This window comes from Motacilla alba, chromosome Z (assembly GCF_015832195.1).
Source record: "Motacilla alba alba isolate MOTALB_02 chromosome Z, Motacilla_alba_V1.0_pri, whole genome shotgun sequence".
Taxonomy (NCBI): Eukaryota; Metazoa; Chordata; class Aves; order Passeriformes; family Motacillidae; genus Motacilla; species Motacilla alba.
The window spans coordinates 60,864,701-60,889,601 of NC_052046.1; the positions used below are offsets into that span (position 1 = coordinate 60,864,701).

The 24,901-nt window shown below is 38.6% G+C and overlaps 1 protein-coding gene across 9 annotated transcripts in view; it reads left to right on the forward strand.

Annotated features, from left to right (window-relative positions):
* The window catches only part of GLIS3 (GLIS family zinc finger 3), a 157,363-nt gene that overhangs the window by 124,787 nt on the left and 7,675 nt on the right, over positions 1-24,901 (forward strand). For 7 of the 9 annotated variants that reach the window (XM_038123378.1, XM_038123376.1, XM_038123385.1 and 4 more), the window contains 3 exons: positions 4,832-4,973; positions 14,333-14,492; positions 21,142-21,320. In XM_038123378.1, coding sequence (XP_037979306.1) covers positions 4,832-4,973; positions 14,333-14,492; positions 21,142-21,320 — 481 coding nt within the window. The remainder of the gene's footprint in view (positions 1-4,831; positions 4,974-14,332; positions 14,493-21,141; positions 21,321-24,901) is intronic. The other 2 variants (XM_038123377.1, XM_038123382.1) reach the window with 1 other exon arrangement.

Below are 24,901 nucleotides of genomic sequence, written 5' to 3' on the forward strand. Positions count from 1 at the left end.
GGCAAGAATTAAGAATTAGGACAGTTTTTATTGATTCTGTGTCATTGTTGTCATTGTTGTCAGAAATCTTTCATACTGTGCAAGAAAGTGCTGGACCTTGAAGTTGATCTTTGTGAGTAAAAGGATGATCTGTATCCAGCAAGAAAAACCATAATATGAGTAAATACTGTCTTACAGCATTGCTTCATAAACTTAAAATTTTCTGGTGGTGACATCTGTGTACTCTCAATGTCATGATCCTAGCAGGACCTACTTTAACTGTACAAGTAAATATTAAACTACAGGTACTTCCTCAGAAAAGCTAGTACAATGTGGCTCTGCATAGACAGTTCATGTTTTGCTCTTACAATGACAGGTTAAATTACAGACAATGAAAATGAGTAAAAACTACCTACTTTGAACTTGACATTAGTAAACTTAATACACAGATTATGTGAATAGCAGAAAACTCCTCATCTTTGTACATAAAACTAAACCACACCTATAGAACTATTACAGTTAGTGTAAAAAAAAATTCCTGTCAATGAAACATACCAGTATTTAGGATGTTTTTTTGCTAGTTTTAGACATAGCAGACACACATCTAACCTGCATAAAAATAAACAGACTATAACTAATGTCTCACATATGTAAATACTTTACTAGGTGCACAACATGCATGTATATTAAGCACACGTTTATGTAAGCAAGATTTAAAATGTTATGATTTGATGAGATAACGGGCATGTTTGAATGACGGAAGGTGTCTAGACTTTGCTGAAGAATTAATTGAGGTAATCTGAATACGTACGGGCAGGTTTTGAAGTTACTGAGCTATTTTGCGTAGTTTAGGATTTCCCAAGCTATACTGCTTCTTTTCTTATGAAGTGTATTCATAAACACACCTATCGTATGTTTTCCTTGATGGTGTCTGACTTCCCTTATACAGGAGCAATGCTGAAAGAACTAGTCGGGTGGTATATAAACATGCAGATCTCAGATGAAAGACACATTAGTGAGAGAAATTTTTTTAAAATTATCTTTTCTTGTAAGGAGACATTTTCTCTGGGATTAAGTCATGCATCAAATCAACAGCACATCTCTGCTTTTGAACTCAAATATAATGAAATTGAAAACTGAGGAATGAGAATCTTACACCCTTCCAATTATTTCTGCTTGTTTCATTTAATTTGGGTAATTACTTATTCATATGCAAAATGTAGAGGAGTAGAATTTCCATCCATTGTTCTGAAAGGTGATAAACATTAGCTGATTTTCACAGAAGTTGTAAATCATGACTGAAATATTATTTGTTTTGTATATTAGAAAAAAATGCCACATCGTGATAATGGAAGTGCTTCTGTATTTCCAAATACAAAACTTCACAAGTCTTACTATAAAATTGAACTATTAAATAAAAAAACTATTATTTGGACCAAATATCAAATACAGAGGAGTTTTCAGTGAGCAGAGCAATTGATTGTTAGCTTGCACTTTGGTCAGCCATAAATTTAGGTTATATTCCAGCGCACAGAAAATGGCTGTGCTCACTGTGTCAGATTTGCCAATTACTAATTTCATCACTCAGTGAGGTAACTTTTTAGCCCTACAGTTCTTAAAAACAGATTGCCGGGTTTTCAGTCCCAGCATGATTTTACTGGTGCTCAGCTGAGTGATCACGAAAGAAGCAAGATGATCATGGGGAAGTGACGGATTTCTGTCACAGTGCTGGGAGATCTGTGCTGGGATACAATTCATATAGAAGTCAAAGAGAGTGTCAACTTCCTTTTGCGCTTGGTTGGTAAGTCTACAGGCCAGGCTGGGAAAGAAATACAGTGTTGTTAGAACAGAGCAAGAAATGGATGGCAGCAGTTATAGCTGGTCAATTATTATTTTTCCTTTATAACTTTTTTAACTGAAGATAAAATTTTACAGTTGCAGTGAATAGTTTGTGGTTTTTACTTGGTTTTAGAACCATTTGTCTTTTCCTTGTCTCTTCTGTTCTGTGTTTCTTGATGTACTAAAGAAGGATCATAGCCCCGATTTCTTGCATTTGTCACAATGCAAGACATTGCTTTCAGTTAAAAATTTTAATTAAATTTAAAAAAAATTAATAAGTTTTCTGTGAAATATGTTAAAATATTTGACTGATATGGAGTGTGTTTGATTATGCCCTTTTCTGACTTCTGATTGTATTTCTAGACCTTGTCATTGTGTATACTAATCAACCATAGCCAATGCATGAAATAGGAACTATCCTCAGAAATCAGATCACAGCTGTCTCACAGTGTTTCTTTCTCTATTTTCGATGTTCTGTTGATGATTCTAGGTTTTCTTAATTTTTATAAGTTTTGAAAATCCAGAAAATTTATGCCAGCACAGGTTGTCATGATAGATTTGTTCCAAATATCAAAGAACATGCAAACGCAAGATTCCTGAACAGTGCAAATCAGAAAAATCTGTAAAATAGGTGGTTGCCTATTTTATTTTACAATAATAACTTAATTCTTGTAACTACTGTGTAAATATTTAACTCTCCTTTTCTTGTTTTTTCCAGTTTTATCCATGAGTGCCATCTGATACAGAACATTTATCTGTTTCTTAAAAAAATTCAGACAACTTTACACGCGCATCTTCTGTGATTGTGTATTCTGTATGATAGAATCCTAATTCTTTTATAGAAGTCAGATTTTTTTGTATTATATTCACTTTGGATTCCATATAAATTTAAATTCACATAAGGCTTATTAATAATGTAATGTAAAGATTTGAATGAGGATGTATTTGACATTTAATTTCTCAAGCACTGAGTTTCATGAAAAAGCCATGTTACTAGTGATAGCAGGAAACCTAGCACAATTACTGGATGTTAGCAGACACTGACGTGTACCAGAGTGGGAAGAACATTTCTGTTTACAACAGATTGTAAATATGGACAATAAACAAAATCATTTGTCAGGGTATTTCTTCCCTTCTCCCTCTTCCCCATCCGTTCTCCCCCTTCCCACAGTTCTAGAATAGCAAATGTACCTCACAGAGGTCGTGTACCTTAATAATGGCTGGTTAAGTTTTTAAGAGAAATCTCCAGCACACAGAGTGTGTGCATAGGTATCACGGGCTATGTATTATCTCCAGCTACAGGGTCACGTGCTTAGAATGTGCAAGACCAACTCTCCACTCAGTTGCCATGGCTTTATAGTAGTGCATATTATCAAAAGTAATTTGAGTGTTTATCAGCATTTTGTGGCACAAGGGTCAGCTTGTGGCAATGGGTATTTCTATGGTTGTGTTAAGAATCATGTCCTCTTACTTTTCTTTCTTCATTTGCCCCATCCCTGGGGTGTTCAAGGCAAGGTTGGATGGTGCTCTGAACAGCCTGATCTAGCAGAAGGTGCCTCTGCCTTGTGGCAGGGACAAGTTGGAACTTGGTTCCTTCAAATGAAAGCAGTTATGTGATTAATTTCTGAGTATAATATGTGCAGAAATTTATCTTTTGGTTCCTCTTCCGCCCCTTAGGAGTTGTTAGAGGTGCTAGGCTATCTTTTAGTAAACTGTTATCTGCTCACCTCCCATGGTACTGAACAAGAGAGGAGAAGCCTCAGTGGCCTCTGTGAGATTTTCTTCTTGGGAAAGTGCAGCACATCCAAGTGCACTCAGTCAGGGTTCTTTCCATCATGCTGCACAAACCTGGATAACATGACAGGATACTTGTGGGCATCTCAGCCACTGCAGTAGCCCACATGCTTGTAAGCACAGACCTTCATTTTCCAGGCTTTTAAATGAATACATCAAAAAAATGACTTAAAGGAACAGGCACATTTTTTTAATATATAACATTAACATCAGGCAGAAGATCAGGACAGGCATCAGTCCTAGGAGCCTGCAGCAGCATCCATAATCCATCCTAAACCTCAGGGTGCAATTTGGCATTACAGCCACACCACCCTTGTTAGGGTGCTGCAGCAGACTTTCTTCCTTTTTCTTATTTTTGGTGTTGGGATTTTTTTTTTTTTAATTGTAGTCTTTTACTGCATTTTTTGCAACCTCACATTGAGACTCTCCATCCAGTTTCATCAAAAGGAAAACACTTGTTATGTATTTGTTTATTAATTGTTTCTGTAGTGAAATTTCAGGTGATCAGCCAGATCTTGCTGTTGGTGGATCAGGTCACAGGCAAGTGGCAATGCATGCAGCCAGGATTACTGGCCGTGACAGAGCACTCTCAATTCTGCAGTAATGTGAAACAAATATAGTCCTAGTCTGTTTAAGAATGGTGTCTCAAGACAACTTTAGTCCATATTGAAGTGGTCCTTTTTCCACTTGCCTGTATATTGCCTCTCCTAAATGGTTGTTCCCAGTCATTCATTCCCAGTGTTCCGAGCACCTTTGCTCCTCTGGTCCTATGGTGAGGCAGTTCAGGGCATTAAACCAGGATGAAAATGTTTGTATTCATTATAGTACCCCTCCACTGGTACAAGCATGTCAGACATTTGGTAAATCTTCAATACCCATTAACTAGGCCACTCCTCTCTTTTGCAGTGTGTGACAAAACCGCATTGAAGTCCTTCTATCCAAGATCCTACCTGTACAAGTAGTGCTTGTTAAGCAGTGTTGTTAAGCATCTGGAAGTGTTTTCTTCCTCAGATTCAAAAGGTGCCCGCTAGATTGAAAGGATGGCATTAATGATGATTTAAAAGAGAAGATTTCTGATTGTGCTCCATTTCTTTCTCAAATCTCAACATTTCTTCATTGTAATTTTTCACTGTCTTAAAGACTTCTGTGATTATTTCCTATCTTTTGTCCATGCCCATCTTTCTTTATAATTTCTCCTTTTTTATCTCTTGTTTTTCAGTTGCGATCAAGCTCAGAGATTGGCCAGGACATCCTGAATGACTGCCTTGCAATCCAGCCCCTCCAACCAGCCCTGTCACCACATGATGCTGTAAATAATACCATGGGACACTCCCCAGGGCCTGCTTGTGATATTTACCCAGGTAAAATAAGACAGATAAAAAGCTGCTGTATTATTCCTCACTTAATATTAGGGATCATCTTGTAGAGTAGAATGTACTCTGAAATCCATATCTATCCCGTAAGAAGGATAAAATATGAAAAGCAATATTAAAAAAGACTGATTTGAACATGTTTTTATATGTTTTTTCGGAAAGAAGGAGAACCAATCATACTATACCCATGAAAAGACCTAATACAACATAGATGGATATTTTTGCTATACAGGCATTTGATTCTGCTACTAATTTACTTCTCCCATTCCTTGTAGACTTCTTGAATACATTACTTCATTTAAAATCACAGTATTTTTCCTCTGCCTTATTCATGGATCTTAATACAGTTTTTCAATTGATCTACATTAAGGAACAGAAATGCTGCATTATGAGTTCACATCTTTTGACTATAAATACACAATAAACACATTTTCACTATGTCTGAGATTTTCCTACTGAAAATGAGATTTCAATTAAATGTCTGAGATTTTCCTACTGAAATACCTTTGTCATACCTGCCCATGTGTACAATTTTTTGTTAACATTTCAAAGAAATTTTAAACTATCAGTAAGTTATGGGTGATAATAAACCTTGAAGCTCAAGAAGGCAATGCACAGGATGTTAACATTTTTAATGCAATATTTTAGTAGTTGTGAGGACCTCTGTTTTCAGCTTTCAGGCAAAATGCATTATGTCTTTTATCACTTCAACTTTTAAGTGAGAACCAGACATAGGAGGTGAATGAATTGACTTCATTGATGTTATCTACAGTGATGAAAATGACATTATATGAAGTGGCCACTTCAGTAAGTGGTTTTATTTTACTGAGAGGTTTGTAAAGCTAGCAATTCTACTTCATGTTGTTGTCAAGGCTGCTGTGAGTCACACAAAAGTTGGTGATGATGTAGGTTTATATGACAAAATTCAGGACATTTAAAGCTGTGATTGATTGTATTCTAGTTTATTAAGTAGTTGGTATTACTTGTATGCCATTAACTTTTAAATGCCTTAGTCTGAGTACAGACTGAGCGTGAAATTTACTATGTGAAAGAAAAAGGAAATTTCAGATTTTAAAAATGTGATTTTGGCCAGAGAAGTTCTGGGAACTTGTAGTTGGTTGTAGTTGTTTATTTTACATTGTGCGTTGAGAGGGAGTTGAATAGTGAAGAATGTTGAGGGTTTTTTTAAATTATTTATGGTTTTACCAAGTGTAATATGCAAAACTGAGAAATAACAAAGACTCAGCTTTTCCTTTTCTTTTCAATTTCTAGATAGAATGGAAGCTGGGATGGGACAGTGTGTCAGATTTCAGAAATTGAGGATATTCTCACAGGACATGGTCACAGCAATCTTTTCAGCACTCCTCCCTAGCTTCCAGGCTATGCTTAAATATCCAGCTCAGTCTGCTGGGTCAGTCCAAACACAGGCTGACAGTGGCTTGAACAAGCTGCTGCCCATGCCAAGCTGGGTAGGGCTGTGCCTCCAGCCAGCCCTCAGCTGGCAATTGTCTGCCATCGTGGTGTTTCATAGACAGCTTCTGAGACTGAGACATTACTTTCTGTAGTCTCATTTGTGCATTGTCTTTCAATACTTGATGTTTGCAGCACTACTAACTATGAACGTTCTTTGATATAAGAATATATTTTGGTAGTTTCTTTCCTGGCACTGCTTCCTATTCTATGGCAATTGTTATGGGAATTTAATTTTTATGGTAATTAACCAGCGTAATCTTATCAGCATTAATTTCTGTGTAAGTAATAATCCACTTTCTCTTACATATCTTCCCAGCTATCTATCATTTGGCAAAGTTCTTGTAGTTCTAGTCACTTGTGTTGTTTCACATCAGTTAGAGGGTATTATGTCAGGCATAGAGCAGTCTGTTTCACTCCATTTTGACAACTACTTGATCCAGTTGAAACAAATTGTTTCATTAACTACTCATCAAGGATACAGGAGGATGATATACTATGTGAACAAATGAGATAAATCCGACAGGCAGGGAATTATTTTATTGAAATTGCAACATGAAAATTATTCATGTCCAACTGAGAGGAAAGTGAAATACACAAAAACCTAAGTTCCTTGCCTCAGAAAAGCTACCCTTCAAAACTCACTAAAAACAATTTTTTTTTTTTTTTTTGGTAAATACTGCTTTGGGACTTCTGAAAAGTTAAATGCATTCTTTTTACTGGGTACTGTTTGAGACAGCACATTAGCTGAAATGTCTCTGTGCTACTTCTAAAGTAGAAAGATGAATAAATTTTCATTCTTCCAGTGGTGTCCAATCAAACTTTTCTTACTTGAAGGTGATTTCACTTGTTATGGTTGCACATTTAAAGCAAAGATAAGTTTTTTTCTTTTAGAAGAAGTCTATAGAATAAATGTTTGAAAGCAAACTATTAGAAACAGGTAAGAAGTGTAAGAAGTACATGTTTAGATGCAAGTCCATTTTCACTTACATAGCAGAACACCTGTAGTGACCACTGTATAGTTTCTCAGTACTGATAAAATACAGAATATATAGACACAGACACATTTAAACGAAATACAACAATAATCTTTTTGATTACAGATCTATTACTTGGAGTTAAGTCTTCAAAAGAGCTTTATCTTATCTTATAGTCTTTATAACTTCATAGAAGAAATCCAAACTGACTATTATCTTACTAGTACAGTGAGGTAGCATTACAGATTCTTTGCTTAAAAGCAACACAAAATTACATTTCTGGTTCTAAAGCAAACAGACTAAGGGCTAAGCATTGTGATAGTATCTAGGTTTAAATTTTGAACAATACCTAGGCATTTTGGTTTACACAGTTCACAGAATGAAGATGAGAGCAAAACATTCATAATAACATAGGAATGATGTTCTTTCTTGCTGTGAAATAGTATGAACTTACTTTTTATAGAGCAATTTGGAATCACTAAACCTGGAAGAATCATGAATAATGCAGCAGAAAAAAAACCCCATCTTTTTACTGTGCTGTTTGGATAAAACTTAACCATTTCATATTTAAGCATAAGCCAGAATGTGTAATTAATTTATAAGTAGTTACTGAATATCACACAAAGTTCTGCTCCAGAGCAAGCAAAGGATCTTTCTAAAGTTTGTCAACTGCATAATTTCCTTTGCAAGTTGGAATTTAAAAATTGTATCAGTAAAGTTGCAGAACTTATTTGAATGCTAAGTATTTTTTAAGTAATGTCTTATGCTGTATTTTAAACTTTGACCTTAAATACTTCTGTGTGTATGACTCGCTGTGCTTTGCTTGAGTAACATTCTTCTTTGGTTTTTTTCCCTACTCAAATTGTACTAAGCTGGGTGCTCTGTGCACATAATAAGAAAAAAATCCAGTCCCCCAGGATTTGTATCTAAGGTAATGATAGCAAAGTAGGTAGGTAGAACAGGCAGGTAGAGGTTAAGGACACATACAGGAATAGATTAATGAAATTATTATTTATTGAAAGAATTTCATTAAAGAAATTGTCCTAGTGAGTCCCCAAGAGATGTCTGAAAAAAGAAATCTAGTTTTCTTTTTTTTAAAAATGCTCTGTTCTTTTCTTTAAAAATAGTTTTTGAAGGGTGATAGCCTTGGAAAGTAGTTACAGCTCATTCCTGTAAGAAAAAAAACAAGAGTGAGAAGGAACAACTGACATATGAATGGCCCTTGCTGTGAAAAACAGAATTGTATTTGATGCATAGGGAGCAGATGCAAAGGCAGCAGTAATGTAGGACTACCAATAATGAAGAGGATCTCTGTTTTCACCTTTTAGGCTGAGTTTAAGTATTGCATACATATCTAGAACTCCTGCTTAATGTGATATAATCATAGGTAGGACCATACACACATTACAGGGGGCAAAAAAGTGTTATCGTCTATTATCTTAGTTTAAGGAGGATAGTTAGCTTCCCCTCAGATTTGCCCTTTTATTTACCAGTTTTACTTATGAGTTTATAATTTCTATTTTGAGACAACTTCATGGTTCTCGAAAAATTGATGTAATGTTTGGGTTCCCATTTTTAAAGAACATCTACCAATGGACTGCTACAAACATTATAGGCAGCACATCCACTTGCACCATTTGTAGTCCTGTTCATCATGATGAGACTGAACTTCAGAAACTGCAATCCACAAAAAGAGAAGAAAATGAAAGGCAGGGATGTGATCTAAAAATGCCATTTCAGGAATGGCTTAAAATACTAGTCCAGATCCTGCTTTATTGCTTCAGTACTTTAATGTTCTCCAGTATGTATTATCTGCCTGAATAGATATATAGAAATACCTGAAATAGATAAAAACCTGATCTAGAAATACCTGAAAAGACATAGAAAGGCCATCAGTGCAGGTGGTCCATGTGACAGACCAACTTTGGAGACAGACTTATTATCTTGAAAATGCAATTTTTACTTCTGCTGTACATCTTAATGCACAATGACTTCTTGAGTTTCATCGTCTCTGGAGACTTCAGATTTACAGATGAGCTGAGGATAAAGGTAGAACAGAAAATAGGTTTTTTTTGTTTGTGGGGCTTACCACTTACAACTCGATACAGCACATATCCACATATTCCTGGCTACAAAATCTTGTGGACTTCCTCAGGGAAGTGAAAGAGAGGAATATATGCAGGTGATTCTTCCAAGTGCAAAAAATATTTCATATTTTTCCTTCTGTGCTACAGCAAATGAGTTGTTGTCAAGGACCTCATAAATATTTCTTACAGAAATAGAAGTAATTATAGAAGTAATTATATTTAGTAATTAAAAAATAAAGCAACCTTGCAAATGTAGGTATGTAGCTAGCTGAGCTACAAAATTAAACCTTCACACTGTCTTACTCTACATGGTAAGAACTCTCAGCCCTACTCTAAATTCATACTGTCAATATGAATAGAGGACAGATATTGTGGTGGCAGAAATTGTTTTTAAGAATGCTGGTAGTAAGTCCAATATGCTCTTCAATTAGAGCATTTTTGGTAATTTGCAAATATCTGCATTTAAATATGTTCCATGAAATTACAAGTTTCTGACTCCATTGGAAAATAACTTTTTTTGGCCTTAGATTCTGTGACATTTTCAATGCTACTTTTTGGCTTTCTTTTTCTTAAAGAAACCTTATTCAGAATCATCCTTTTCTCTTGCAACTACCTAAATTGTTCGTATGCATTGTGAGGGTACATGTGAATTTAGCTTCTCATAGACAACTGTTTGCAGAAATATCCTCATGGAATATTCTTATGTAATGGTAAATGGATGTGTGATGAGACTCCAGAAAAGAAAGCACAACTCCATCCCCTCTTTGGCTGAAACTTTGTGTCTGTCCCCCAATCTGAGGTTCACAGTCAGGACTAAGTTGGGACTAAGCTATAGCCATCTTGTAAATAATGCTGTAGCTTGGACTTTTTAAGGGATACAGAGAAACAGCATTCATGATTATTTGGCTTTTATTGAGGTTGTTTGGGTTTTTTAAAAAATATCTGAATTTTTTTAAATTGCTTTAAAGGTCTTAGTTTATCCTGAATTGATAAGCCTTCTTGTAGCAACGCTTTTTGTTACATAATCGTAGAATGATAGAATCACATAATGATTTGCATTGGAAGAATTCTTAAAGAACATCTGATTCCAGCCCCACTGCCATGGGCAGGGGCACCTTCCACTAGACCAGGTTTCTCAAAGACCTGTCCATCATGGCCTTGAACTCTTCCAGGGATGGGGCATCCACAGCTTCTCCAGGCAACTTTTTCCTGTGTCTCACCACCCTCACAGTAAAGAATTTCTTCCTGACATCTAATCTAAACCTCTTCTCTCTTTGTTTAAAACCCACTTTAAACTAACACTTAATTCTACATCTTTGTGTGTGGACCTACATGGTGGTGCTATACTGCAGTCAGTGAGCATGCTGGTTGTCCCAAACATTTCACAGAATCACAGAATCACTAGGTTGGAAGAGGCTTTAAGATCATTGAGTCCAACCCATGCCCTAACACCTCAACTAAACCATGGCACCGAGTGCCACATCCAGTCTCTTTAAACACATCCAGGGATGGTGACTCCACCATCTCCATGGGCAGGCCATTCCAGTACTTCATCACCCTTTCAGTGAAAAATTTTTTCATAATATCCAACCTGTACTTCCCTTGGTGCAGATTGAGACTGTGTCCTCTCATTCTGTCAGTTGCTGCTGGGAGAAAGAGACCAACCCCCACCTGACTACAACCACCTTTCAGGGAGTTGTAGAGAGTCATAAGGTCACCCCTGAGTCTCCTTTTCTCTAGGCTAAACCCCCAGCTCCCTCAGTTGTTCCTCACAGGACTTGTGTTCCAAGCCCCTCACCAGCCTTGTACTCTCCTCTGGACATGCTCAAGTGTCTCAACGTCCTTCCCAAACTGAGGGGCCCAGAGCTGGACACAGCACTCGAGGTGTGGCCTCACCAGTGCCGAGTACAGCGGGAGAATGACCTCCCTGCTCCTGCTGGCCAAACTATTCCTGGTACTGGCCAGGATGCCATTGGCCTGCTTGGCCACCAGGGCACACTGCTGGCTCATGTTCAGTCAGCTGAAACCAGTACCCCCAGGTCCCTTTCCAGCCACACCGCCCCCAGCCTATACTGTTGCAGGGAGTTATTGTGGCCAAAATTCAGGATTCAGCACTTGGACTTGTTAAACTTCATCCTGTTAGACTCTGCCAGTCCATCCAACCATTCCAGGTCTCTCTGCAGAGCCCTCCCTACTCTACAACAGATTGACACAACCTCTCAGCTTAGTGTTGTCTGCAAATTTACTAATGAAAGACTCAAGCCCGTCATCCAGGTCATCAATCAAAATATTGAACAGAACTGGTCCCAGCTCAGACCGCTGAGGGACACCACTGGTGACTGGCTGCCAGCTGGATGCAGCACTGTTCACCACCGCCCTCTGGGCCCAGCCATCCAGCCGGTTCTGAACCAAGCAAAGAGTGCTCCTGTCCAAGCTGTGGGCTGCCAGCTTTTCCAGGAGAATGCTGTGGGAGACAGGGTGAAAGGCTCTGCTGAAGTCCAAATATCCAACATCCACAGCCTTTCCTGCATCCACCAGGAAGGTCCATGGCTCATAAAAAGAGACCAGCTTGGTCAAACATGACCTTCCCTTCCTAAAGCCATGCTTTGCTCAATTTCATACCATCTGAATCAGGTATTTCATGGGATCAGGACTGAAAAGACATTGGGAAGGTGTTTACTGGCAACACTTTGAGCAAGTAACTCACATGTAACCCAGCCTGAACCAGCTAGAAAATGTGCAAGCATGGCTTACAAAATACTTGCATGGAATGCTAATGATGGTTGTGGAAGAGAGCAGCTACGTCAAGATGAACAACTCTTGCTGCCTTGTGCTGAAGATCTGGTCTTAATCCAACCTCTTTACTCCTGATCCTCAAGAGGTTAATTTTAAATGCAAAGATCACAACAATGGTAAACTAAGCCATTGTTTATTTTTACACAGTTTTATTAGTTTTTGTCATGGTAAAAAGTTACCCTATTTTGCCAAGGAATAATTTAAATAGACAATCAGGCTTTCCTTTGCAGTGTTTTGATTTGTTAAATATTCTCTCTGCTTTTGCTGTCAGAATGTGTGCTTGGTTGTTTTTCAGTATTTTCTTCTGTGCTGCATGTAAGACAAAATAAGAATTTCAAGAGTTCATTCCTTTGTTTTTATCTTCTGCATTTGTCTTGATACTGCTCTGGGAGACAGACGTGGAAAAAGTAACTTTTGGGGTGCATGAGCAAAGTAGGAAAAAAAATTCCCCTGTCTTAGTAGGAAAATGTCTTCAGCTTGTTCTTTGCAAGTTACTCTGCTATTTTAAGCGATGTCTCATCTTCCTGCGAGACCTGCCTCCTCTGTTCCTCTTTAAGGTTTGGCATGTCTTCTGCTGTCAGATGTCTGTCGTCACTTAGGTTGTGATAGGAGGCTCTGGTCCACACACAAATTAACAAAGAGCAGAGCCTGGCACCAAGGTCAGCCTCCACTCCTCCACCTTTGACTGCCAGTGTTAACTTCCCCTAATCTTTGACAATACCTCTACAGCATCTCTATTAGATGCTTTTATTCACAAAGTGGTTTCCTCTCTGTCACTTTGCACTGGATGTCATTTCCACCAGCAGAAAGATGTCCAGAACTGCTCCTTAATGGGGCTAGACTCCTGAGCATTTTCTTAACTCTGTCTTAGCTTGGTGAATATCCAGTGTGTCACAAAGGTGGGCTTGTAAGGATTAATAGAGTCTTTCCAAAAGCAGGCTGAGGACTTGGGACATGAGGTGAATTTTCACCTTTTGATCTTCTGCAGCAAAATTCACACCTGTGAATGAGAAAATGATGACCTGTGAAATCATTTCCTTGAAGACTGATCTATAGTGAGGCTACCTCTAATGCAGTCTTTCTTCTGCTAGGATTGCAGCATCCATGGACATATTTCAGCCTAGAAAGATGTTTTACTAGTGACAGTGCCCCCTGGGGAGCTGATTTAAGCTCTAGGATTTTATCAAGAAATTCAAATCATTAGCTCCAACATATTCACTGGCATAATGTAAAGTTTATAGGTAGAATTTTACTCTGTAACCTAGGCCTGAACAATACCTTTTTTTTTCAGGGATAGGAAGATATGACAGACAAACAGGAGAAGTAATTTTTATATTTTAGACAAACTATCTAATTCATTCTCTGGGCTCATAAAATATTTAAGAGCATGTATTTGTCTGCCAGTCAACATCAGCAGAAGCTATCTGACACAAATGTCAGTAGAAATAGTTGGGGAACTAGATTTTCAGAGATACAAAGATTTACATTTGTCTGATTTAAACTTTTTGGTTTTTTTAAAAAGGGATTACCAGAAAACAAGGTTACAGGATTTGAGATCAACTAATTAGGACAGTTGAACAAAGTCCTATATTGCTTTTTGTATAGTCAGTAAGGAAACAAGCAGGAAACTTTCCTTATTAGAAAAAATACAAGAGAAAACACATAGAAAATTTTTAAGCTGGTAAAGATAGTTTTAAAATTTTTGTATGTATTACTGAGGAGTCTGGGTCAATGATAGTAATAATGCTCTTCAAGAAATTTGAAATTTTTACAGATGAGGGGGAAATGTAGAAAGCATTTCACATTTTATGAAACTGTTCTTTCTGTTCATTAGTTCTAAAAATACAGATCTTAGGAATATTGACACATCTACAATAGAAAAGCATAGAAGATTTGCAGCCCTATTCAGACAAAAAATTCCAAGACAATGGGGTCATTTATCAGTATTATTGTTGTTTGGTCAGTTATCAGTGTTGTTTCCTGCCTAATGAGCATTATTTCTCTCTTTTACTTACAGCAGCTGTGATCCCCAGCGCACAGATAAATCAAAGTGGAACAGCAGCTGGGGCAGTGTCCTTGTCCCACTCCAGCAGCCACTCTTCCCCAGGACAAAACATACAGGGCAGTGCTCTGCATCCTCCCCACATACCTCTTCTCGAAGCTGCTGACTCAGAGAGGTAAGAACCTGTGCTTCCCAGCTTGAGCCTGAGGCTAGACTGTCTTCAGAGCTGCCAAGATGGGGGGAAATACAATTTTTGGTGTACAGAAAGGTATTGGTGGCAGCCCTGGCCTGACAGCTGCTCTGGGTAGGAGTTTATCAGGAGGAGAGGTGAAGTGGACCATGTTATTCCAGTCTGAGAGGGAGATTTTCCATCCATTTCCATTTCAGGGACTTCCTCCAATCCCTTCTTGATCCCAGTGATGGGCCCAAGCAAGGAAAATGATACCAGCTGGCGCACTGAATCTCAGATGACTACAGCCATACCTTACAGAATGGGGGCCCTGAGATTCATGTTTCTGTTTACTTGTGGGAGAAGAGTCATATTCTGTCAATATTCTCCCAATATGAAGCATTTCTGAAGGAAGACCTTGCCTTTTTTTGTTTTTTAATTGCCATTTTATGAAGAACAATAGATAATTAACAGATTTTTATTTCACTAGTTTTTGAGTTTGATTTATAGTCAGGATTTGTTTTATGACAGTTATGTATGTTTTTTTGTATGCTGGTTAGGTATGCTAAATTCTATGATTTGAGATATTTCAGTGACATAAAAATCAATTGCTCAGATGTGTTTTGATTTTCATCGTTAAACATTCCCTACATTATTTCCAGCACTCTTTCCAATGATTTAGATAGTGTATGGTAGTACAGATATGGAAATCTATAGTTCATTGAAACAGAAGTCTACCAAATCACAAGTCTGAAGAGACCTAAATAAATGGTTTTTAGTGGAAAAGTCAGGAAGAAAACATCATCACATTAAATACTAAACTCTTACTATCTGCTCATGGATACTTAAACTTTATTTTTAAAATTTCTTTTCCAGTGCTCTAAGTGATAAATTGCTGTATTTCACTAATGTATTTCAAAGTATTTAATTTCCTTGAGTGACAGATATGACAGTAATTTGAAAAGTACAAAATCCCCAATTACAAACCTGAAAACAGCATCCACTAGATTTCAATTGCTGGTAAATGAGGATATTTTTTTGGATGAAAGCAATATTCACTCTGTCTTGTGTCAGGAAGATAGAAGAACATGTTGTGTCAGGAAATTAACAACAGGTGAAAGTTTGTTTTTATTTCAGACTTCATATGTGAATTCAGCCAGTTCTGGAGCCACTGGAAGTTGTTGAGCTTTTTGTACATCAGTCTGAGATGGAGCTTACTGCCTCATGATCACTGGAGCTCATCTACTTGGTTCATTCCTTCCTCCCCACTCCTGCGCCCATGATCCTGGTCTTTTTCTCTTGTGCTGGCTCTGCCCCTCTGTGCATACCTCTGGGACTGTCCCTGCTCTCTTGCCTGACACAGAGGCTCTTCTGTCCCAGTATAGTTTTCTCTTTAATGCATGGCCTGTCCATCCATACCCAATGATTGCCAGAGCATGCGGTGATAGGCAGAGACACATTAATAGTTGTTATAGGTATAAATGTCATTATAAAAGACAAGGATCTTATTAGCCCATTTCTGAGGTTCTTCTGCTGTAAAACCATAGCAAAGGTGCCTAGAGTGATACTTCCTTCATTCAATTCATTGAATGCATTTCATATGTCGAGATAATAGAGTACTCTACAGAATAATGAAAAGCTAACATGGTATACTCCTCTTTCATGTGTTAAGTGTATATATGCTCTCTAAAAAGCTTTAAGTGCTAATTCCCATATGTGGAGCTGTTTTGGCTTTAAAAAAGTTCCCGTGTCTTCACTTAGATAGTGTGACAAATGGCAATTTGAATACAGAAAAGGAAAAAGATATCACAGCAGTGTTGGTTTGATTACAATACATAGGGTAGAAGTTAAGGGAAATGTTTAAAAGAAGAGCTAAGGCAGAATCTGTATATTGAATCTAACACAGTACACTTACCTAGGGGCCTTGCGAGTAGGCTGTCACCTCACTTCATGGGTGTGATGAGAACGGTGAAAATGTGAACAATCCTTCAGCAGAGAAAGTGGCAGAGATCGTGTCTTTGAAAGGTGTGAATCGTCCTGTTTATTTCAACCTCATTGTTGAGAGGACTGCAGGATTTAGGGGTGCAAATAGAGCAATGGTTACTCCTCATGCTAGTAAGGGTTGGACTAGGTGACCTTTGAAAGCCCCTTCCAAACCAAATTGTTCTGTGGTTCTGTGGTTCTGTGCTGTGTGGTTCCTGACTCACTGTGCATGCCCAGGGTCATTTTAGAGCTAGGACAGGCTGACCAGCACTTTTTCCAGCAGAAGGCTCTATTTGTTGGACTGAAGCTGATCCAAACTGGCCTAGCTGTTTGATGGTGCTGGGGGCCAAGCCTGTGCCACTTTTTGGACAGCAGACTCAGGTTTAAGTGAGACAGAAGCAGAAGGAAATAAGCATTTTCTCTACATTTCACACATACCATGGATAGAGAAATAATGGGAGAGTTTCTTTTCAGTCTTTCTCTTCTAGGTGGTGTGAGGGAAAGTGTGGACTTGATTAAGCCTTATTAAGGTGAGAAACTGAGCCAAACATGGAACACATCTTACATTGCATTCATAATGTGTACAAAACTCTGAGAACATTTAGTGCAAGGCAGTTAGAGAGTTTGAATCTAAGAAATCACTTTATTTATCAAAGGAAAGAGCATAAATAATAAAAGTGCTGATTGACACTTTGTCTGTCCCAGCTCTTTGTTACTTACTTTGAGTGCTCCACTAATATGAAGTACTGCAGCTATTCAATGAAGGTATCAAATGTGTACCTAAAAGCATATCTGTAACAGGGAATACGTACTTCACTACCTTTTCACTCACTACCGTAATACAAGAATGCTTAAGCATACAAATAGGATGAAAGAGCAATCTAATTAAAACTCAGATCAAAAATTATGAGTTTAAATGGCATAGTTAACATATGTGGTTCAGTGCTCCAAAATTGATGGTGCTAAATGTTTGAAATTAAAATTCTTTCTTTATATAATGAATTACCCAAATATACATCTCGCTTTTGAGCAAGAACTAGCCTGTTAATCAATGTGACACAATAACAAAATTTTTCATGGATTTGATGTTCCAGGTGATTTTTTTTATCCACCTGTGAACTAGAGCTAGCAGTATGTCCCTAAAGCATAATGCATCCCAGCTTCCCAGGAATTTCTAGAGACTCTGTAAGGCTGACAAGAAGAACTTAGGGCCAGAGTGTTCAGTTTAGCAGTACCATTATGCTATAGTAAGTTCTGCAACAGTCATTCTTTTTGCTTATTTGAGTGTGTGGTTATATTCCCTTTATGATTTCACTGTAAAATAGTAAGTAGCTCTGAGCTAAACATCCAGAACCAAAAGCCTCTGCGTAGTTCAACCCAAGAAGCCAAGACTTCCAACTTTCACATGTTACAAAGCCCTTTGTATGTAGCATACAAAGGGCTGCCTCAAAGAAGGTCTTTGGTTAACAGTGTGGTTTTGAAAGAAGTACATCAACTTATTTCCAGGTGTGGGACACTTCAGAGGATTGCCTGGTTAATCATGTTTTCTTTTTAGTGGGGAAACAACACTTGTAAATGACAAATGCTTGTGTCGGAGGAATCGGTAAGGCTAGCCCTGAACCTAAGCCATAGAGTCACAGAATCCTAGAATAATTTAGGCTGGAAAAGACCCTTTAGACTATCAAGTCCAACTGTTAACCTAACAGTGCTGAGGTCACCACAAAACCATGCACCCAAGTGCCACACATCCACATGTCTTTTAAATACCTTAAGGGATGGTGATTCCACCACTTCCCTGGGTAGCCTGGTCCAATGCCTGCCCACCCTTTTTGTGAAGAAACTTTTCCTATTATTCAATCTAAACCTTCTCTGGCACAACTTGAGGATGTTTCCATCTTGTCCTGTTGCTTGTTACTTGGGACTTGTTGATAGTGAATTCCACCTGGCTACAACCTCTTTTCAAAGCAAACCTAGCAAAGTTTGGAATTTTTCTCACACTTTTTTTTTTTCCCCAAAGGCATTTTTTCCTCTTTTCCACATTTGCAAGGAACTTAGTTCTCTGATACAATATAGGCACAGCAAATACTGAGAGATTTTATAAAAGTTACATCATCTCCCTCCAGGGAATCTGTGCCTGCTCACAGCTCCCTTCCTCAGATTCCACTTTAAGTTCCACTTAAATTCTCCTTTCATCTTCTAAACAAAGAGAAGATGAGATACTGGTCAGAAGGGTTGTTTGTTCTTTCTGCCATCCCCTCTTTCAGCTAGATTTTGGTTTTCTTGCCCAAAATCTTTCTGTTATGCAAGAAGATTGCATTCCTTAAAAAAAAAAAAAAAAAAAAAACAAACGAAAAACAAACTAAACCAAACAAAAACCCAAACAAACAAACCAAAACACTCACAGAACTTGTAGCAGAAAAATAATTGGAGAGAATTGGAGAGAAACATGCATCATAACTAGGTAAAAAATGAGGCTTTTTTTATTTTGGTCAAAGGAATATATTCATAACTTTGGGGAAAACATCTTATTTTTTCAATCTTGTCCCTGGCAAAAGGTATGCTTAAATGTGTTTTTAAAATGTGTATTTGATTGTCACTTTTAGGTAGCCAGACTAACTTAGAGTGCAATATGCTGGCTTTAACAATGCTGTGTTACAACAGAATGTTCCCTTCACTGGCAGCAGAGTGAGGATCTGTAAAGACACTAAGGACACAGCACGAAGTGTGAGTTCAAAGAATGTGAGTTCACAGAAAGAATGTCAGAGCAGAGAATGGATACACCATTCCAGATTTTCTGGATTTTCCTAGAAATAAAAAGGCATTCAGGAAGGAATGATCATGGAATTTTCTTTATTTAACATTGTCAGAAAGTGCAGCACTGTACAGGATACTGTTGGAGACAGCAACCTCTTGCAGGAAGCTTGTAGTTCAGTCCTCTGTCCAGCCAAACCTTCAGGTCAGTGAGATGAAAGCCTGATCACCTAACTGTGTGAACTGCTTAACATCTAGATATGTTCCCAAACTACTGAAGCCCAGCAAAAAGGACTCAGCCAGTAAAACAGCAGCAACCCAATAAATTGTGTTTACAAGTTGTTCAAAGAAAACTATGGCCTCTGAAGAAAAAAAAAAAAAAATCTGTGTTTTCAGCTTTAATCAAAGTTCATCTTGATACTTGTTACACTCCAAATGTAGATTGAGATTCACCAGAAATGTAGTAAATACCTTTGAAATGAAGTCAAAAATCACATAGAGATAAAAATAGAGATGTGGCAGATACAGATTCTTAGCTGCAGCATAGAAGATCTCAAGTGACTTTTATTTAATACAATTATAACCTGTATGATGACCCTACCCAGAGGTGTTCTGTGGAGCTGCTACTGGAGTTTCACCTTCTATTGTATTCAGGGTGTAATAAAAACTTCCTTGACACTTCTTTAGGAAAAACATACTTTTTTATTAGGTTAAAAAAAAAAAAGTCATCTAGTATATTGAGGCCCAGTCTCAGGACCACAGGGACCAGATCCATAGTTTAGAACACAGGCAGACTGTGTTATCTGCAGGCACTGATCCCTCCTAGCAGCAGCCGCTGAGCACACAGAGAAGGGTATTCCTCCTCAGCAGCTTGTTTTTAGTGGTGGAGAGACAGACTGATCTGCAACAAGACTTGACATGTCACTTTCCAGTCACCTTCTTGCAGAAATATCATGGTTCTTTTTTGGTGTTTGGGAATGGTTCCAGCTCTCCTCTCATTGATAAAAAAGTGTCCCACAGCCATTCCTGAGCTTTCATTAACTAGCTGGATCCCATCAGTCTATTGGGTGGTTTGGGGCACAAACAGAAGCTCTTAAAATCCTAGCTTTCTGTCTGCAAAAAAGATTGCATGACCTATCTGTAATGTATTTTGAGGTATGCCGTTTTAGGGAAATGCAGAAAAAAATCAGTAAAAAGTTAAATTCCGTAAAACTCTTGTGTGAAATCTTCAAAAGTAGTGCATATCCTTGTAGTGCCAGAGCTGTGCAAAACATACCCCTGCGGTGATGAACCTCTGTGACAGCTGCACCACCAGATTTCTTAAGCATTCTCTCCTCTGCCAGTCTTGTAAGTTTATAGTTTGAGTCCCAATCAACATTTTGATGTGGTCAGGTTCTGGAAGTAATTTAACACTTACCCTTACCTGCATTATATTGACATCTGATTGTTTACTTTCAAATAGCTCTATGTAACCTACAAAGATTTCTAGAGCTTGAAACCCGGGCCTGAACCTAATACCTAAAACCTCAGTGGGCAATGACATGAACTGACTCACTGTCCTTGAGCAAGAACAGCTATTTATTGATAAATAAATACAAAGGCTTACAATAAACAGCTGGCAGTGGCTCCAAAATCAGGTCCCCCTTGAGGCATCTCCTCCAATTATGGCTTAGACACACACAGAAGGAGTGGATTAAAAGTAGTTTTCCACAATAAGGGGCAATTCAGCCTGCTAATTTCCCAGATCTCAAGTCTAATGATACGTCACCATTTAAAAATATGTCATCTCTATTTGGGCTGCACTCTGTTATTTTGGAAGTCTGTATCTATGCAAATAACTAAAGTGATCTAAATAAACTAAAAACCATCTTTAGCTCTTATGTGTTGGAGATCTTACAGTTTCGTGGTTTTGAACTTCTAGGTTTGTTGCTCCAGCTCCTTCTCATCACATTAGCCCCCAGAGAATGTCCATTCAACATCCCATGATGCAGAGACAGACTCCACAACCTCCTCAGCTTCCACAGCTGGCAGGGATGCCTCTGAAGACATACCAACCAGCAGAAAGCCCTTCTTTTCAGCCAAATGCCCTTCACATCCAGGGTAAGAAGGAAGAACCTTCATCACTGATATTAGTTGTTTGTTGCTATTGTTTATCTTCAAAATTAAATGCTTCAGGGACTGTCACTGATATTGTTAAGGTACTTTTCCTTGAAAGATCCTAGGAGGTAGCCTTCAGGACCCTGCCTTCAGACTTTCTTAAAAGACTTACTTTAGCTAGTTGTTATTCATCCTGGTATGGAGTTTCATATTTCTTTACATATTGATTTTCAGTGCTGTTCTTGACACAGAATAGCAAAAAATTCTGTGATGGGTTTTAATTTTCTAATGTTACACTTCTAATCCCTCCTGATGTAGCAAGTAAGTATTAACTTGCTTTTCAAAATGTAGGATGTTTTTGTCCCTGGCACTTGTGGAGAGATGAAGAACTCTTCTTGTGCAAGAATGGAAGAATCTTACAGCTGTGTTCCCACTTGTGCTGTGTAATCAACAGCTACAAGACTTCTCTCTCTTCAATCCTGTATATTTCTTCTGTAGCCAAAGGAAAAAAATCATCAGCTCGTGGGTTGTTTTGTTTGTTTGTTCCTCCTAGCTGATGGAGACTGAATGCTAATTACTTTAACATTTCAAGAGTGTGTTGACAGCAGTATTGTTGTTTCCTCTGAACTGTTTAAATATATGATTTGCCATACTTATAGACACAAGGTACATAGCAGAATGGACTTTTAAAGGTCTTAGGATTCTGCTTATTGATCAGGCTTCCTGAGAATTGTCATTGTAGATATCATAGGAAACATCCTGGGCAGAGCAAAGTGTTTTTTGCACACCCAAAACAAGGTTTTGCACACCTTGGTTTTTGGTAGCAGAGGGGCCACAAAGATGGCTCCTGTAAGAAGCTGCCAGAAGCTTCCACCATGTCCAGCAGAGCCAATCCATGATGGCTCTGAAGATGGACATGCTGCTGGCCAAAACTGGGCCAAGGAATGAGGTTGGTAACACCTCTGTGATGATATATTTAAGAAGAAAATCAGAACAAAGTGGGCACAGTTTTGCTTCTAGTCAGAGAAGAGGAAGAGGTGAGAACATGTGAGGGAAACAATGTGGCAGCACCAAGGTCAGTGGAGAAGGAGGGGAGGAGGTGCTCCAGGTGCCAGAGGCGAGATTCCTCTGCCGGCCATGGTGCAGCTGTGCCCCTGCAGCCCATGGGGATCCACAGGGATACAGAGATCCGCCTGCAGCCCATGGGGGAGGTGCCCATGCTGGAGCAGGTGGGTGCCTGGAGGAGGCTGTGGTCCAGTGGGAGACTCCATAGAGAGAGGGGCCCCTGCCTCCTGGGTGGAGAAACCTGTCCTTGGAGGACTGCACCCCATGGAAGAGTGACCACGCTACAGCAGTTTTGGGAGGATTGTCTGCCCATGGGAGGGACTCAGGTTGCAGCAGGTGTGGTTTGGCTGCTGCTTGTGAGAGTGGATCCATGAAGAGAAGTTCATGGAGAACTGTCTCTCATGGGAGGGACCCCACAGCCTCACAGGGGAAGGACTGAGCAGTCGAAGAAAATTTTAGTGATGAACTGACCAAACCCCCCATGCCCTGTCTCCCTGTGCTGTTGGTGGGAAGGAGGGAGGGTCTGGGTGGGAAAAGGTGTTTTAAGGGCTTATTTTACTTCTCATTATCCTCCTATGATTCTGTTGGTAATGAATTTCACCTTGCAACCTTAAGTTGAACCTGTTTTGCCCTTGAAGTGTTTTCTCTCGACCCTTATCTCACTCATGAACCCTTTGTTAATTTTTTTCCTTTTTTCCCTCTGCTGCCCAGCTATAGCAGGGAAGGGTCACCAAGCGACTCTTGTGGGTGTCTGGCATTAGGCCAGTGTCAAACCATGACACAAGGCTTCTTTTATTTTCTTCCACTGATGTAAGCAGTCTCTCTCGGCAAAAAGAGGAAACAGGCATCTTTCTGAGTTCATAAATGTGAAGGAGAGAAAAGAAAGTGCCAATCCTCTTACATTCTTCATATTGTACTGGCCACAGAGAAGCAGGATCTGAGGCAGGTGGTTTTCTCCACAAAGTAGTAATTCTTTACAGCCCTGATCAGTAGAAGAACATGAAATTTACCAATGGACATAAGTAGTTATCGTTGGCTTTCTATATTCTCTGATAGGCATTTCACTAATAGCCTAAAGAGCACAGGGTGAAATTTCTTAATATACAGTTTATTGTCATATCATATACATGAAAACATGCCAGAACAGGTCCATTAAATTCCTAGTGAAAGGCTTGAAGGGATCAGTTTAGCCCTTCTATTTCCACAGTACAAAATATTTTACTTGATTCCCTCTTTTGCTGAACATTTGGCAAGAAATAATCTTAAAAAGCATTGAGACATTAAGGTCTGTCTTCCTGCTTGGAGCAAAAATTGTCTTTCAGTTATACAGATGGCTTTATCACCTACTTCCTCTCTTGGCCATGGGAGTTTTAGGAATCCTAGAAATTGGGAGCACAACCAGTTGCTCCAAAGTATTGGACTTTCCAAAGAATCCTTACTCCCAGGAATTCACAAATCACCCTGGATTAATTGTTGCTCTACACAGGACTTGCACTGGCTTGTGCAGCAGCCTTAATATCTCCTTGGGCATCTTTTCTTCAGGGCACGCCAAAACACTGCTACTGCGTTCCCATCTCCCTCTCCTACAGTCCAAAGAGGATTTAAAAGCACAAAAAATGCGGGTCATCATTCTTTACAAGAAGAAGGCCCAGTAGAGACCCTCATGTGAGTGAATGTCACATTTGAACTGAAGCCCTGTTACATGTCCAAATTTTAGATACAGTTTAATACTATCTTCTGAGATCAAAAAATGATTGACTTTTGAGGTCTTGGACCTTAGACCTGTACCATACTTAGTCCCATGCTGTCATTACTGTGTCTGCTTCATTCTCCTAGGAAAGCTTATGTTGAAAATAGACACACTGCTGACAGAAATTATTTGCACAAAGATAACAAGTTCAAATTCTAAACAATTTTGCACTTAAACTAGTATGAAGACAATGTAGACCGAACTCTTAATTATTGCTTTTTAGTATTGAAAAATACAGTATAGTGCAATTCAATACCCACAATGTGGGTATTAAATGTTTTTTTGAAGATCTGGTAACCTATCATCACTGTACAAGGTATTTTGTCAGAATGTACTCCCTCCAGCTTAAGTACAGCTGTCTCATCCTTTATGCTATACTTGAAAGCGTTGTCCTGTGTGCCTTAAGGTCTTACCTAAATTCTCTGTCTCAAAAGCAGATATTTGAAGAGTTTTTGTTTTCCCAGTACCAATACAAAGATTGCTGTCTTCCTTGGTCAATTCATTACAATGCAGAAAAACACCATGGAGTTATCTCCACACCATACTATTATGTATACAAGAAGTGGCTGTGGGAAGTTCTGTTAATTTGTATCTCCTGCAGTTCATAACCTGCCTTTTCAAGATTTAAAGTTCTGTAGCTATAGCCACTTCAGCTCAATCTGCTAGTAGACAATGGTGACAGTCTGCCTCAGTATGTAGTCTTAAACTTGTCAGTTCCATATAAATTGGCTTTATCAAGAAAGAAAGAGTTTCATTGCCCAAAAGCTTT